The 16913-nt window shown below is 54.7% G+C and overlaps 2 protein-coding genes across 2 annotated transcripts in view; one reads left to right on the top strand and one right to left on the bottom strand.

Moving 5' to 3' along the window:
* Positions 1 to 721, top strand: part of WDR93 (WD repeat domain 93) — a 52714-nt gene extending 51993 nt beyond the window's left edge. The window contains exon 17 of the mRNA XM_057719820.1: positions 367 to 721. Coding sequence (XP_057575803.1) covers positions 367 to 466 — 100 coding nt within the window. The 3' untranslated portion in view covers positions 467 to 721. The remainder of the gene's footprint in view (positions 1 to 366) is intronic.
* Positions 722 to 6213: 5492 nt separating this feature from the next.
* MESP1 (mesoderm posterior bHLH transcription factor 1) lies at positions 6214 to 7332 on the bottom strand. The gene is made up of 2 exons (XM_057724837.1): positions 6640 to 7332; positions 6214 to 6288 (listed from the first exon to the last, which is right to left on the bottom strand). The coding sequence occupies exons 1-2, from the start codon at positions 7330 to 7332 to the stop codon at positions 6214 to 6216; spliced, it is 768 nt and encodes a 255-aa protein (XP_057580820.1).
* Positions 7333 to 16913: the final 9581 nt, after the last annotated feature.

Genomic DNA, 16913 nt, shown 5'->3' with positions numbered 1-16913 from the left:
TCACTAGTGGATGCTCAAGGAATGATTGTTAAATGTAACTATTGGCATTCGGATGTATTTAACGTTGGTCCTGCAAATAGACTTTCGTTCGTAAATTCACCATGCCTCCTACCACTGTACATTTCCTAGTTTAGGAGGCTTGATCTACTGTCCCTTCAGTAAAGCTGTTTCGAGTGCCTTCTGTGCACAGGCTGAGTCCTGAGAACACAGGAAACAGATGTGTCATTTGGAGAGTTTCTCATATCAGATCAGGGTGGTCAGGGTCTGCCCTGGGGACCTAGGAGCTTTGGGGTTGGGATTGGGGGGGAGGGGTTGGTGAGAATACTGTACAAAGCAAGCTCCTCTCATCAACTGTGTGGCCCACAGGCTTCAGAAGCTGGCGAAGGACAAGGTGAAAGAGCAGGAGCACTGGACCCGACTCCGGAGGTATTCCTTGCTTCTCCAAAGAGAGGACCTCAAGAAGTGACTGGGCTGCCACCCTGGGCTCTCTGAGAAGGTTGGCAGCAGGCAGTCTTTACCCTGGAATGCTCTGAGGTCAAGAGACATGGAGACAAAGGGCTGCAGCTCAGTAGTCCTAAGGGGCCTGGACTTGCAGTCTGAGACCTCTGCAGAGCCAGCAAGGGGAGAGGGCCAATTTGGGTGGCCTTCAACCAAGCCACTTGTGGGAACCCTCAGGTGGGCAGATGTGTCACCTAAATAAACAGCAATATTGTTTCCAGACTCCAAAGCTGCTGTGGTGTGTAACCTTCATTCCCACCCAGTCCAGACCCCCAGCAGGGCTCAGGCATTGATGTCAACCAGAGTCCCAGGCCTTGTGAGGACCACCTGCCTCACAGGCTCAGGAGCCACTTTGCTCAAACGAGCAAGATGCCCAGTCCACCCCAGCTACTGTGTGGCCCCCTTTTCTCTCCGCTTACTTCTTTCCCCACTTTTTTCTGTCTCATAACCTTTATGGAATCACTTTGGAGACGCTGAGGCGGAGTGGTTGAGTGACTGCCTGAAGGCACACAGCTATGAGAGGCAAAGTAGGGGCAGGTGAGGAGGCAGGCAGGAACTGTGCCCCTACTGCCTCTTGCCTGCTGGCCTGGGAACCCCAGAAGAGACTGGGGGCCTGGGGGCACAGGAGGCGGGCAGAGAGGTACCTTTTTCTAGAAACTACCCTTCCCAGGAAAACTGGGTGGGGGAGTCCCCTGCAGCTCAAGGCCTATGCCTGCCTCTCTGAGGACACCATGTGGTGACTTTGAGAACTGCAGGTGGCTAGTGCCTCCCGGTCTCTCCAGAGACCGCCAACCAAGAGCAAATGCTTGCCTTGTTTCTGACTGCAGGGGCTTTTGTGTCCCCATCCTCCTTCTCTCCTGGGTCACACACACTCTTTGTTGGCACGACACCTCCTTCATGGCGCTGATACTGACTAGCTGGATGTCCCCTGGATGAAGAGGTCCCCACCTGAGACACTCTACCCCTCACCCTCCCCACCATGGGAATGAAAACACAGCAGCAAAAACTTTTTACAATAATCCTTTTCCTCTACGATGTAGGCACAGTGGCAGCGCACTCTCTCTCTCTCTCTCTCTCTCTCTCTCTCTCTCTCTCTCCCTCTCTCTCTCTGAGATGGGAAGGAAAGCTTAGGATGATAGTCTTGGCCTTACACACCACCTAAATGTGATGGGGAATTAACATTTATGGGGCATCTACCATGGTCTGTGTATTTTACATATAAGCCTTAAGTAACCTTGTGAAATGCAGATACCATTATCCCCATTTTACAAAGAAGGAAATTGAGACTCAGGTTACACAGCTTGGAACAGCCTGTATCAAATCCTGATGGAATTTTTCAACCACAAGTGTCAGAAACCCAACTCAAACTAACTTTAGCAGCAAGGGGAATTCGTGGGCTCATGCAGTGTAAACGTCCAGGCATAACACTTTCCATGTGGCTGGACCCAGGTGCTGGATAACATCAGGAATCCTTCCCCATCTCTCAGTTTTGATTCCCTTTTCAGGCAGGCCCTCTGCTTGGGCAGCAACGTGACCACCAACAGCACCCACAGTGAGTGTCCCTTTCTCGATGGTTCCAGCAAAGTCCTGAGCCTGCGCCTCACTGGCCTGTATGTGGTCACATCCCTGAACCACTCATTGTGATGACCTTGCAAACCTGTGCACGTGCCCATCCCTGGAGGGGCATGGAGGTCATGGCCACTCACACTAAGGAAGGGGGAGCTGTCTGGAGAAAAGAAAATGACAGGCCGCAAGGGACGAAGGCAGGAGGGGTGCTGAACAGGCCAAGACAATGGAGGTGCCCTGTCTACCCTTTCCAAAGTGACATGCTGCCAACACCAGAGCACCTCCTTATTTCCTACTGCATGTGGGGGAGCAAGGGGGATTGGGGCATTCACAGGGAGCCTTGTATGCCGGGTCCCACAGAGGGATGATTGACAAGGAACCAGAATCAACAAAGTGCCAGAAGATGGGCAGGAGACACCCAGGTGGCACTAGGCTGGGGATCCAGGGCTTCAGCCCCCGAGGGGGCTGCTGCACCACTGGGGCTGTGCCAGTGGCCCGCAAAGAGGTCCTTGTCCTCTGGGAGATAGGGCCCCTTAGAAGCACAAGAACTTTGGGTCTTCTCAGGGGATTGTTGGGACCAGGGTGAGGCAAGCGAGTACCTGGGGTACAAAGTTTAGGAGGCACTCACCCTCAGGGTTGTGCAGATGCAGGCTCTGCACCTAGGGAGGGGTGGGGAGTGGAAAAAGTGGCCCTGGCCTCGCCCTGAAATAAGCGGTGGCTTCGAAGTTAGGACTAGCCTCCCTCCCCAGCCCTGTGCCAGCCTGGTTCTCCAGGTAGGGGGTGTTTCAGAATCCTGGGGCATCCATGTGCCCTCAGATGGACCTGTTTATTTAGCAACGCATGGCCCTCCTCCAGGTGCACCACCCAGCCACCCAAGGCTGAGCCCAGCTCTGCAGCCCTGCTCCTGGGACAGTCTGCCATCTGCCCATACAGACAACTCATGACCACCAGCCCTTCTCTCCGCCCCTGGGTTCATATGGTGACCCAAGTGGCATGTCCTTGAATAAATGTCTTGAATGTTGACCGATCGGCTTAGCTGCCCCTCCTTAAAATACTGGCCCAACCAGCATCAGCATCTACACAGTACAGCTGTCTTGGTGGGAGAAACACCTGTGGTCAGCAGGCAGAGACAGGTCCCTGCTGGCGATGGCTCTGGTACCCCTTGTGCTTTAGGAGCTTTATTTCACACCCCTAACATGTACACACACATGCCTGCCAGGCTATGGCAAAAACTGGATTTGTCAACTACCACCCACCGTTGTCCCCTCCCCAATAGCCACGTACTTGCTTTGTGAAAAATTCCTTGACTTTTTTTCTGTGCTCCAGTGTCCTGATCTGTAAAATAGGTATAAGCACCACCTGCCCACCTCACCTGTGGCTCTGAAGCTAAAATGACTTGAAATTAGTGGGTGAATTTAAAGTCCTAAACACAGACCTGACCCATCTAGCTGCTCCATATGTGTCTGTGTCTCCACCTCGTGGGTTCTGACCCCTTGGGCTGAGAAGGCAGCGCTTCGGGAAAGCAGGGCAGCACTGTTGACCAGCGGCGACCAGGGTGGGGGCGGGCTCCGCAACCCGAGCCTCTGATGCCATCCTCCTCCTCCTCCCACTTCCAGTAGGATGGCGCCCAAACCGCTCCGGACCAGCCCCAGGTGAGGCGAGGCGCCACCCAGCACCCTCTGTCCTTGTTCAGCTGTCGCAAAAGCAGCGCACCCGCGGGGAAGCCCACAGGCCCTAGAGTCACACCCGGGTCCTAATCCAAGCGCTGCTCCTGAATATCCGCACAGGCCTGTTAGCCTCTTCCTTAACTTCCCATCCTCAAGATGGCCCCGCTAACTGGGGTTAGCTCACAGGTTAGCAGAGAACTGAGAGCAAGCACTCGCCCAGGGGTCGCCTACCTGGACGCCGCTTACGGTCCTCCTCCCCGAGAGTGCGAGTGGGGCGGGTCCAGGAAGAGAGTGGGGGCGCGGGAGTGGTGGGAGGCGCCCCCTTCCCATCTCCAGTTAATGAACGTTCACACCCAGGTGCTAATAAACAGTGGGCCGCTCCTGGGCTGGCAGAGCGAGGGGAGGCTCTCCGCAGGGGAGGAGGCTGGCCGATGAGCCCCACTTATCTGTGAAAGGACTTGCTAATAACTTTAATTCCCCGTCCTAAACCACGGGGCCTTTGCCATGTAAATAGATTTTCTAAACTGCTCTGGGTCCTGGAAGAGGCTTCCCGCTCAGCTCCTTAGGGCTCTGGGAGGGGAAAGCGAGCTGGGGGTGGAGGTGCGGGAAAGGGGGCTGATCAGCGAAGGTGTGAGGTCCCGCCCCCTGCAGGGCCTCTGCTTTTGGATCCCACTCGCTGCAGCCAAATGCTGGCCAGGGTGCGCCTGGACTCATGAATTACACACAGGGACCCCCACGCCACTTTGAATGACTGCCCCTCCTGGCCTGGACCAGAGCACTGGAAATGATCTCTGAAGTGGTTTCAAAGCAAACCTATCAATATCAACGGATAGATAAACTGTAGTATATTCACACAACGGAACATTATTGAGCAATAAAAAGAAACGAAGTACTGATACATGAGAAAATATGATGCTTAGTGAAAGAAGCCAGACACCAAAGGCTTCTTCACATTATATGATCCCATTCATAAGAAATGGCCAGAACAGACAAATCTATAGAGGTAGAAAGATGAGCAGGCTGGGGTGGGGAGTGGGGGAATAGAATGATGGGGAGTCACTGCTAATGGCTACAGGGTCTCTTTTGACGGGTGATGAAAATGACCCAAAGTAGACAGTGGTGATGGTGATGGTTATATAACTGTGTGAATATATGAAAACCACTGAATTATGTACTTTTTTTTTAAAGAGTAAATTTTATGGCACCTAAATTATATCTCAATAAAGCTCTTATAAAAAAATGCCAAGTCCAGTATTTCAAAGATGCTTGAGGTGGGCAGAAGGGAAGAACAGAGTATCATAGATGGCTGAGGGACCCTTGGGCAGAGAGGCTATGCCCCCTTATCTCACCTCACCGTCCCGTCCCGTCCCCCCCCCCCCCCCCCCCCGCTTGACTGCTCACCAGACCTCCTGACTGAGGCCAGGCTCCTGGGCAAAACACTCCCCCTTCCCCCACACATGGCTTCTCTAATCTGAATCCAAGCCCGGTTCCAGGTCAGCTCTGTGGATTTGGATGCAACCGATGGAACTCTTATCTCACCCTAGCCAGGCCTCTGGGAGGTCATAGTTATTTAAACTTGGGACTGACCCACTGATGTTATTTTATGTCTGTAAACCACATGGGAGAGAAACCTGAGTGAAGGGAGATGGGGAAATCCCAGGGTCCAGGCCTTGATGCTCCAGCACAAGGGGAATGAGGACTTGGGACACACACAATGAGCCCTTGGAGCTGGTGTCCCCTCAGACTCCAGAATGAATGGAGCTGGCAAAATCCCACCAGGGCTGAGAGCTGGGATTCTGAAGTCATACCTGGGCTGGAGTGCTGATCCTTGGTTTATCCTCCTGCAAAATGGTTACTTAGGTATAAAATGTGTTCAGGACCTGGTGCACAGTAAGTACGCACTAATGGAAGTGTATTTTCTACAGAGATACTTGGTTTTATCCAGCTCCCCACCAGGTTCAAACAAAAGATGGACAGACCGCGCTTGCTGCCACTTTCTCAAACGAAGCTCCTCCCCCTTCAGGCTGACCCATCTGGAACAGGAGGTGCTAAGCCCGGGCGGGAGGCGAGGAGAAAGGGGTCTGAGCCTGTGTGCTTTGGGGACTGAAGATTACAAGAAACATTCCCAACTCTCCTACGTTCTTTGGAGGACGGGAGGGGAGCTTTGCGTCCCTGTAGAGGAAGAACTTGCCAACTGACACCAGCACCAAGTTTATTCACAAATAAATAAATACATACTAGGCAGAACCTCCTGCCTGTCTCAAAGCGGCTACCCTCTGGGTCCCTCCATCGCGGGAGGGGTTGGAGAAGTCCGTCCTGGGTGGGGACCGGCTCTCACTTTCACCAATGCCCATGCCAGTATCGCCGGTGCCCTCCTCCGGGAAAGGGAGCCTGGAGAGGGGCTGCTTCGAAGGCGCGGAGGCCAAAAAGGCCTCGGTGCTCACAGAACGGGGCGCCAGATGTCCGCCGTCACTTCAACTACTCAGGCCGGCGGCCACTCCAGGGGTGAGAGGGGGATCCAGGTCTCCAGCAAGGCCATTACGTCGCCGGGAAAGAGCTGCGGGGAGACAGGGAACAGCGTGGCCCTCAGCGTTGGCCGCCGAGCGTGGGTGTCCGCGCTCGCGACCTCCACTCTCCGGGCGCCTCTAGCGGAGAGCGAGACCCGGGCCCCTGCATGTCCTCTCCCTCCCCTCGCCGCTCGAGCGCCCCGGGCACGCCAACCCTGTTGCTCCGGAGAGCGAGCAGGCGAGGCCGGGCAGCGGGTGGGGGAGCCGCGCTGGGGCGGACCCCCCACCCCACCCCACCCCACCCCACCCCCAGTGCGCGCCAGGGCGCGCGAGAGAGGGTAGCGCCACCCACGACTGCGCCGCGCCCGAAGGGCGTTCCGCGCGGGGAAGGAGGTACTCACCGGGGATGCGGGGACTGGCTCCATCGCCGGCCCTTCCGGGCACGCCGCCTCGTCGTAAAGCACCGGCGGGTCGCGCGGTTCGGGCGCCGCTAGGGCTCCGGGGCACGCGGGCGGGGACCCCCAGGACACCGCGGCGCCAGCGGCTGAGCCAGGACCGCACGCCTGCGTCTGCACCTGCGCGGGGCCGCCGTCGGGGCACAGCGGGCAGCCCCGAGGGAGCGCCGCGTCGCCGTGTCGCCGGCGCCGACGCTGCAGGCTCTCCTCGCTGAGGCCCAGCACGGCCGACAGGTGGCCGATGTAGCGGATGGCCAGGCGCAGCGTCTCGATCTTGGTCAGGTTCTGGCCGGCGGGCGCCACGGACGGCGGCAGAAAGCGGCGCAGCTCGTGCAGGGCGCGGGCAAGCGTGCGCATGCGCAGCTTCTCGCGCTCGCTGGCGCTCTGCCGCTGCCCGCTGCCCAGGCGGCTGCCGCGGGCGCCGCGTCTCCCCGCCGTCGGGGCGCAGAGGGCGGCGCGGGAGACGGGCCTCCCGGGGCCAGGCACGGGACTGCCGGCCGGGGCGCTGCTCCAGGAGTCTGGGGACGAGGCGGGGGAGCAGCTGCAGTCCCCGTCGGAGGCCGGCGGCGGCTGAGCCGGGCCCCAGCCTGTGGAGAGGATCCAGGACTCAGAGAGCGGAGGACACAGGGACTGGGCCATGGCAAGGGCGGCGCGTCTGGGGGCCGGCGGCCGGCGACCGCTTTATCCCCGTCCAAGGTGTGAAGCGGCCCCTTCCAGGCCGCATCAGCACTTCAAAGAGGGCTCGGGGCCTGGCGGGGGCGGGGCTTGACCCTTTGAACCAACGAGGGGGCGAAGGTGCCGGCCCGTTGGCTGCGCCAGGTTGGCTCCACCTGGGCCCTTGCCTGGACACCTGACCTTGGCCGGAGCTGTCCAGGGTGTTGGACCAGCTCAGCAGGTTAAAGGAAGCAAGGTCAGGAAACTGGAGGTTCAGTACCTAGGTTTGAGGCTGTCTTCACCTGTTGGGGACCTTATGCAAATTCTTCAGTTTTCTTGAATCTTCGTTTCCAGTTTGTATAATAGGAGCCTCGGGGCATAGTGCAGCCAGGTCTGTGGACTTGTATAGGGACCGGGGGCGGTACCTTGATTCCTGCCAGAGGCTGGAGTAATCCGTTCCTCCTCTGAGGCAGGCTGGTGCTGGACGCACCCTTCCCTGGTGGTGGTGAGTGGGAGGGATGAAGCTATCCTAGGTAAATCCAACAAGCTGGCTGAATCTGGGTAGGTTGCTGGACCATCTCAGCGGAGGGAGGGGCCTGCTGCCTGGCAGGATCAAGGGCTTGGCCTGTTGCCACCACTGGCCTTCAGCTGGTATTCTGCCACTTTGGGGCAGGTATAATGGGCTTTGCCAATGAAATGTGAGTGAAAATGACACAGGCAAAGCATTTAACAAAATTCAGGGGAATTCCCTGATGGTCCAGTGATTAGGCCTGGGCTCTCTCACTGCCAGGGTCATCCGAGCTTTGATCCCTGGTCAGGAAAATAAGAAAATAAGATCCCACAAGCCCCAGCATGTCAAAAACAAAACAAAACAAAACAAAAAAAAAAACAAAAAACCCTCCAAAACAGCATGATAAAAGTTCATGATAAAAGGTCTCAGCAAACTCAGACTAAAGGAGAACTTTCTCTGTATGTTGAAAGGCATCTACAAAGAACCTACAGCTAACAGCATACTAATAGTGAAAGACCAAAAGATTTCCCCCTAATACTGAGAACAAAGCAAGGATGTCTGCTCCTACCCATGCTTCTTCAATGTTGGGGGAAAAGGGGAGGCCTACCTGTGCAATAAGGAAAGAGAAATAAAAGATTGGAAAGGAAGAAAGAAAACTGTCTTTACTTATGGACACTATGATTGTCCACATGGGAAATCAGAGAATCTACACTGCCTGCCTGACCCCTCAGGTTTGAGTTTGCACATTATCACAATAGCTACTTCATGTGTGGATGTCTGTTCTCCAGCTGAACTGTGCAGTACCTAGTGTCTGGTATCACGTCTTCGAAAGAAGGGGTATCTAGGGTCTCTTCTAGTGTCGGGGGTCTACTGTCTTGCATCCCCCATGGCTTCCAGTTCTCTGAGACTCATGGGTGAGTTGGTTTGTAGCAAAGAAAGCCAAGTGGCTTGGTACCTTCTTCCTGGGCATTTCTGCTCACCACTGCCCCCCTCCCCTTGTCTCTTTTTTCTTCTACTGCCCTTGGCCTCTTCTGACACCCTTTATACCCCCTATCGTGCAGTCTGTCCCAGCAGCCCCAGATGCTTATGCCCACGGTCACATCCAGGAGAGGCAGTGCCAACCCACCTTTGGGGAGCAGGGGAGGAGCCCGCTCCATGGGCACATGCCATAGGACCCATCTACTCCCTAGGAGAGCCTGGCCTAGGCCTGCAGCTGTCAGCAGGGTCTGCCCACTCTGGACTCTGGCCAATAGATGCCTTTTTCTGGGGTTCCAGATCCAAGCCAAGAACCTGGCATTAGAGCCCAGTGATGGCCTCTTTGATCCACTGGACCAGAGCTACCAAACAGTGGGAACTGATTGTGCACCCAAGTGGGAGGAGGTGCAAAGTAAAAGCTGGACAGGCAGGAGGGGTGGGATCTCAGAGGGCTCTGGGCACTCTGTTGTCAACCTCTGAATGTCAAAAAAAATCCCCCCAATTCCCACATGATTCCGATTGCCACTTTGTAGCCAATAATTGAGAAAACACCAAGCACTCCTGAGCAATCAGCCACCCTTTTGTTATATTGTTATTTGTTTGAAAATACAATATGTGCACAAGATTAAAAGTTGAACAAGTACAGAGGATATGACAAATCTCTTTACTGTTCTGCTTCTGAGGCCTCCAATTCCTGGTCCAGAGGAAACCACCATTAGTGGTTTGTGGGCAACAATGCTCTAAGGTGAATTTTTATTTCATTATGTACAAAGTCAACTAGACATTCTTTAAATAAGAGGCCATATGTGTAGGAGGCAGACTGTTTATCCTGAAAATACAGCTGTGGCCCCTGAGGATTCTCAGATCTGGGAGCCAACAGTTAACGCTCATTGCTCACTTACATGCGAGCCACTGAGAGACCTGGAGCAAGAGAGAGACCTGGAGCAAGAGAGAGACCCCACGACTGGCACATGACGGGAGGATCTCTGGCATCAGGGCTGACAGAGGGTTAAAAAGACCCAGAGGTGTCTATGGAGGCAAAGAACTCACAAAAATGGCATGAGAGAGGGCAGATGGGGAGGGTTCCACCCCCAACTCCAGTCCTCTGGTCTTCAGCCCCAAGGCTGACAAGTTGGAGGTGCCACGTGGGAGTCCCTCCCTCTCCTGTTGCCCCTGGGTCTCGGGGCCCAGTGTGTGCAAGGGCTGTCGTCAGTGGGCCTGATGAAGCCAAGTGGGGGAAAAGGAGGGAGCCCCAACCCGAAGCCTGGGCTCTACCCCCTCCTGTCAGACAGCCTCCCTCTTCCCTCGCCCCCATGCCTCTCTCACCTTTGATCTCCTTATCGCCAGCCTCTCCGGTGGCTTCATTAGGGAGCTGCCCCAGTTAATGAGTTCTCCGGGCGGCATGGCCCACACGCCCTCCCGCTGGGGTGAGGACTTCACACCTCTGGGGCCTGTGTTTTGACAAGTGCCGGAGCCAGTGGCTCCTGCTCCCCTGGCCCGAGCCTGCCTTTGCCTGCCAACGTGTAAGGCTGGGAAATGAGGCCTTGGAGCAGCCCCACCGAGCAGAGGTGAGAGTTCAGTCGGGGTCCTTGGTCAGGGTGGGAGCAGTCAGGACAGGGCAGCACCCTCTTGGGCTGGGTCCCGGATCTCAGCCTTCCCACTAGGAACCAGCCAGCTTCCTTGGGCCAAGCCTGGGTCCTGGGTGCTGCCCCCTTCCCACCTCCCAGCCTCAGTGCCCTCATTTCCCGGCCAGGCCCTCTGACATAGGAGTGCTAATCAAAGGTGCAACGTCAGGACTCCCCCTGCAGCCCCTAATCCCCATCCCCGCCGGAGCCAGAGGCCCCAGGAGAAGGAAGCAGCTCTCGCCTACCGCCAGCCTGTTTAGCAGCAGCAGGCGCCCCTCCTGGGAAGCTCCTAATTTGGGTGTTCCCCACTGCCAGGGGTCTTCCCGCCACACCTCAGCACCTGAGAGGCAAGCCCTTTCAGGGGAGCGTTTGTTATTCATGAAGCCCCCACCTTCAGACAGCCTAGGACACCCCTCTGGGAGGTGGCCAGTGTGGCTTAGAAGAGAACCCCTGTCCTGCCATGTACCACCTGTGTCCCTTGGGTAACTCACTCTCCATCTCAGAGCCCCAACCTCTGCTTCTGTGCCATGAGTCATACCCACTGTGCTGACCTGAGGTGGGTGTCATTGCCTTTGTAGCTGAAGAAATGGAGGTGCAGAGAGGTGATTCTATGTCACATGGCTAGTAGGGACAGAGCTGGGGTCCGTTCAGCTCTGTCTGAGACCAAAGCCAGTGTTCTGTTCTCCCACCAGCTCCCCTGTCTCCTCTGGAAGACTCCTTTTCTCCTGGAGGGCCGCCTCAAGAGTGAGGGTGCCGAGGTGGGGGCAACGCCCCATAGTCCTGTAGCCCCCATGAAACCTCGCTACAAGTCACCGAGACCTCTTGAGATGAAAAAGAAAAAGACTTCCAGACCCACCCTGCACCTGCTTGAACCAGAATCCCTGGAGGAGAGTCTGGGTATGAAGAGTAAAATCTCCGGAGAATTATGAAGCTTGGCCACTCTTGAGAAGCAATGCCCTGTAGTGAGCACGCCCCAATCCAGAGAGTGGAAGAGGCACGCGGAGTGCCCAGCCCGCCACCGTGGAGCCTAAGTCCCACTGGGTCATGGATAGATGAGGCCGTGCTTGTGCTGGAGAGGGGCTGCAACCACCTGGAGCCCAGAGCAGTCAGAGGACCCAGCAGGAAGACTCCCAACTTCTCCTCCACCTCCCTCCTTCCCCATCAGCCTCCCAGCTAAGGCCCCCGAGGCTCCCAGGAAGCCCCTTCCAACTGAGATCATCCCCTCTCCTCACACCTTTAGCTCCCGGAGCCACCGAGTTGGCAAGCCATATGGAATAGATTATTCTGGACCCATGATAATCTCATTATCTTCGTCATGGATCAGCTAGATGCGCAGCCAGTGGAAGTCACAGGAGGCAGAGGGGTGATGAGGAGGGAGGGGGTGGGAAGAAAGGAGAGAGATTTGTCAGATTCCGGGAAATGCTCAAGAGGAAGTGCCAGAACCTCCCCAGTTCTGGGAGCCAGGCTGAGAATGCAGGGTAAGTAGGTCGTGCCTCTCTCCTTAGCGGTGTCACATTTATGCTCCTTTACTTCATCTGGGTAACTGGAGGAAGGTCTAAGCCTTAGAGTGAAACATGGGGAAACTGAGGCATAAAGGGGTTAAGTAGCTGAACCAGCCCAGAGCAAAGATGTAGACATGTGAATGTGGGGAAACCTGTCACACGGCCCCTCGATTTCTATACCTGTAAAATGGAGCAGGGACTCCCAACTGCCTGCTGAGCTGTCCTCGGAGACTGCGTGCCTTGGTTGCGAGGCACCCCTCTCAGGCCAGAGGGCTGCCCCGGGTGTCCAGTGTCCTTGCATTCCCAGCCCCAGACAGCAGAGGGCGCTGCCCAACCACCGGGGATCTTGGGATCTGAGTGGGGCAGACCTACCGCCAACCAGTCAGAAGCCTTTTTTTCCTGGGCCCTGGGCCAGTGTGGAGTGGGGGTGGTGGGCACTGGGAGCTAAGCAGATGTGTCAGCGATGCTGGGACTGGCTTAAGAAATGGGTGAAGCTGGCTTAGTGCCAGTGCGATGGGCTGTGTGACCCCAGACAGGCCACTTGCCCTCTCTGGACCCCAATCTTGCTCATCTGTCCACTGGGAGAAACATACACCTGTGTGCAGAAAGGCCAAGCAAGATGGAGCCCAGAGGAATGAGGAGAAGGGGGACAGGCTCAGGAGGGAAGGGGCCAAGCAGGACTCAGGTGTCCCTACCTTCCCTACACACCCCTGGAAGCAGAGGTGGAAAACAATCAGACCACAAGCTGACCGAAACTCTAGGCTCGCCAGCTCCCCACTGAGGATTTGCAGGCCCAGCTCAGCTGCCAACTTGGGGCACATCCAGCACCAGCACCTGCAGAAAGCATAGGATGGAGCTCCCTCCCGACCTACAGGTTTCAAGCCCCTTCTAACCCCACCCCTTCCCTGGCTGAAACAGTGAGGTGCCAGGACAATGGTGAGGTTCCTGCCAAGTCACTTGGTGGCTCAGGCCCTCAGCCAGCTTCAGGTCATCCTTCCCAAGGGCAGGGGAAGGAGGGCACCTCCCCCGCCCCTCCCCCGAGGTATCTGACTTCAGACCCAATAAAAAGCAGAGTGGGGGCTCCTAGGACTGAGCTGGAATGTCTGGGCAGGACCTGGGGGAATGAAGAACCTCTGGGCATAGGGTCCTTTGCCAGAGGCTTGGGGACAGCCACATCCCTGGACAGAGTGGAGAACATGCAGGAGGCAAGGATAGAGCTTAAGTTGACGAGATAAATAAATCAAGTAGAAGAAGGGTCTTACATGGTCAGTACTGATTATGAGCCAAAGACTGAGGAGAGGATGAACTCAGTCCTTAGCTCTGGAGGTTTCCCCATCAAAAGAAATCCAAGATCCAGCCCTTGGCTAAGCCAAAGAAGTTTCCTTCACCCTTGAAGATTATGCCCCACCCCAGGCCCTGGGGGTGCACGGTCAGAGCCCAGCACAGGTGGCCAGGCTGGCTGAGGCCCCTGGGAGCGCAGACATGTGCTGCTGGCCACCCACAACCAGATCAATAACCCTACCCTCTGGGCTTCCCCAGGGCTGGCCTGAGGCTTCAGAACAGCCTCAGCATGTTTTGCCCAGCAGTTTTCCTGAGGGGGAATTGATCCTGATAAAAAAAGATTAAAGATGCAAGTGAAGACGTACTGCTGAGTGACAGAACCAAAGTGCAGAAAAATTCCTTCAGTATGACTCAATTGATATAAGGAAATGCAAAAGAAAACAAAAATCTAAAAACCAGCCCCTATACAGAAAGGCACTGAATGATACCATGCATTTTGTAAGGATCTACTGTATGTATGTGCATAAATACATACTTACCAGGTCTGTGATCACGTACCAGGACTTATTTGGTGTGGGGGGTGGGAGCAGGGCTGGGTTGTGAGGGGTGATAAAGAGAGACTTTAATCATATCTGTAATGTCTAAAATTTTTACAAGGAGTTCATGTATGACATTTGCAATTTAAAAATAACTTTTAGGGCTTCTCTGGTTGTGCAGTGGTTAAGAATCCACCTGCCAATGCAGGGGACACGGGTTTGATCCCTGGGCCGGGAAGATCCTACATGCCTCAGAGCATCTAAGCCCATGTGCCACAAGTACTGAGCCCACATGCCACAACTACTGAAGCCTGTGCACCTAGAGCCCCTGCTCTGCAACAAGAGAAGCCACCACAATGAGAAGCCCACATACCGCAATGAAGAGCAGTCCCCACTCTCCACAACTACAGAGAGCCCGTGCGCAGAAATGAAGACCCAGTGCAGCCAATAAATTAAACACATAAATAAATAATAAAATAAAAATTTTTTAAAATAACTTTTAAAATATAGGTATAAAGATAGCCCTATGTGGAAAACTTTAGGGCATCTCAGTATATATTAGAGAATTTGTTACCTGAACTGTTACTGCCACACCACGGAGTACTAGGCATGCCTTAAAAGTCTCATTACAGAACTACATCTACGGATATGGGAAAGTTATTAATACATTAATAAGTTGGTCACAAAACAACATGCTCTTTGTACATCCAAAGGAATCGAAAGCAGGGGCTACAACAAATATCTGTCCACCAACATGCAAAGCAGCATTATTCATGGTAGCTAAAAGGTGGAAACAACCCAAATGGCCATCAACTGTTGAATAAATAAACAAAATGTGCTGTAAATGTACAATGGCATATTATTCAACCATAAGGAGGAATGAAGTTTGGGCACATGCTATACTGCGGATGGAGCCTGATGACATTGTGAAACAAGCCAGACACCAAAGGACAAACTACAATTCCGTTTCTGTGAGGTACCTAAAAGAGTCAAATCCGTAGAGACAAGAAGCAGACGAGAGGCCTATCAGGGGCTGGGGGGCTTCGGCTAAAGGGGAGTGTTTGCTTCATGGGTACAGAGTTTCCACTGGAGATGATGAAAAAGTTTTGGAAATAAAAGTGGTGATCGTTGCACAACATTGCAAATGTAATTAATGTCACTCAATTGCACACTTAGCAGTGGTTAAGATGGCACATTTTATGTTATATATATTTTACCACAATTTAAAGGAATTTTAAATGTAATATACAAAAACTACTGAATTGTACACTTTAAACAGGTGAATGTATGGTCTGTGACATATCTCAATAAAGCTGTTATAAAAAAAGAGAATATATATTACCAGAAGCTTCAAAAAAAAAATGGGAAAAGAACTCAACATGTTCTCTCAATGCCTCTATCTCCAAGTTCGGTATTTGTAGGGATACTTAGAAAAGATTAGGATGCAGAGCTCTACGTGTTAAGCTGGTTCTCTCTGGGTGGATGGAAGTGGGGGCCTTAAAATTCCCTTCTTTTTGATTGTCTATATTTTCTCACTTTTCTGTAATGATTATGCATTGCTTTGACAAATTAAAAAAGAAAGAAAAGGAAGGGAGGGAGGAAGAAAAAGACTGCAACCTCCTTGTCTCCCTTGCTTGCATTCCAGTAGCGGAACTGGTAGACCCAAGCCCCCTTATGGCTTCTGAAGATCAGGCTGGGGAGGCTGGGTCTTCCCTCGCAGAGCCTGCAGGAGTCAGCACCACTCATTCTCCCCCTCTGTCTCTCCCAAGAGCTTCAGGACCGCAGATGGTCACTCCTCTCCAGCAGGGCAGGCAGGCAATACTCATGGAGTCCCACATGCTAAACACCTGATGCTGCATCTCATCTGCCCGGCAAGGACACCCGTTTCATAGATAAGGAGACTGAGGCTGGATGGGGACTGAGCCCAGGCACTGCTGGCCCTAGGCCTGAGCCACCTCTGCTCAGCCTTTATTGCCCCGGGAGCTCTACCTGGCAGCTCTGCGGCTTTTGCAGGCCCTTCCACACCAGCCTCCTTGGCTCAGCCTTCTTGTTAGAGGAAAAGCATTGGGTCCACCTCCATGACCCTGGCCTGCTGGGCAGCTCCCTGGATGCCTCTGGCCCCAGCCCCTCCCCGTGCACCCCCAGCCAGTGGCGACCATGTCCTTCCCACCTTTTCCCACATTCCCTCGGCCCACTCCCAGCGCTCCTGCCCATGCTCCCATCTAGGCAGCCTTGGCCGTGATGTAACTGCAGTCTCCTGACTGGTTTCCTGCCTCCAGCTCTCTACCTTCCAACCCCTCTCCCTCCTCAGAATTTCTGTGGATCTCATTGCCTCCCTAAGAGTCCAAACTCCTCACTCGCCAGGACTTTCCAAGGCCACCCAGCTCCCACTTGCTTGTCCACACCCCTCCCAGCCTCCCCACCTCCATCCCAGGGCTCCAGACCGCTTGGCATCACCCAAATTAGCCCTGGCTTCCCTGCTTCCAGACTCAGGCTCACACCGTTCCTTCCCCTCAGCCAGGAATGCCCCACCCCCACTTGGAGAACATCCACAGTTTCAGGTCCCTGCCTTCCTCCTGGGACCCGCCCTGATCACCCGGCCAGGTAGCACCTCTCTGTTGCCCATGGGCTCCCAGCACACCAGGCCCCCACAGACTCAGAGCCAACTTGTCTTTTTCCTCCTCCAACCCTCAGCTCCCAGAGGGCAGCAGAGACTTGTCCCTCCCTGGAGCCTCAGGCCCCTGGTCTGGAGCAGTGTTTCCTAGTGGTGGGGTGCATGGCTTTTGTGGGTTTGAATTCTGGTTCTGGGGGACCTAACACAAAGGAAGTGGCCTCTCTGGGCCCAATGTCCCCAGCTTAGCCAGTGAGGGAGAGCAGGCTGTCAGGTCTGGGGTTTGAGCACTGAGCCGGCTGCTGTGGGCACAGCGCTGAGTGCTATACAGTGTGGAAGTCTGAGGCCCCGGGCGGGGTGGGTTCAGTTCCAGGGGTTGCTCTGTGACCTTGCCTGGTGGCTGTCAGCCTCTGGCTCCCCCAGGCGACACTTATGGTGCTTTGCCTGGCAGGGCTTGGTCATCAGGCTTCCCTGGCTATGCCTGGAGCCAGAGGAGAGGAGTATCCGGACAGGCTGACTCAGGGC

Source organism: Hippopotamus amphibius, chromosome 2 (genome assembly GCF_030028045.1).
Source record: "Hippopotamus amphibius kiboko isolate mHipAmp2 chromosome 2, mHipAmp2.hap2, whole genome shotgun sequence".
Classification (NCBI taxonomy): Eukaryota; Metazoa; Chordata; class Mammalia; order Artiodactyla; family Hippopotamidae; genus Hippopotamus; species Hippopotamus amphibius.
Note: the sequence above shows the minus strand (reverse complement) of the source record. Positions and strands in the feature narration are given on the sequence as shown.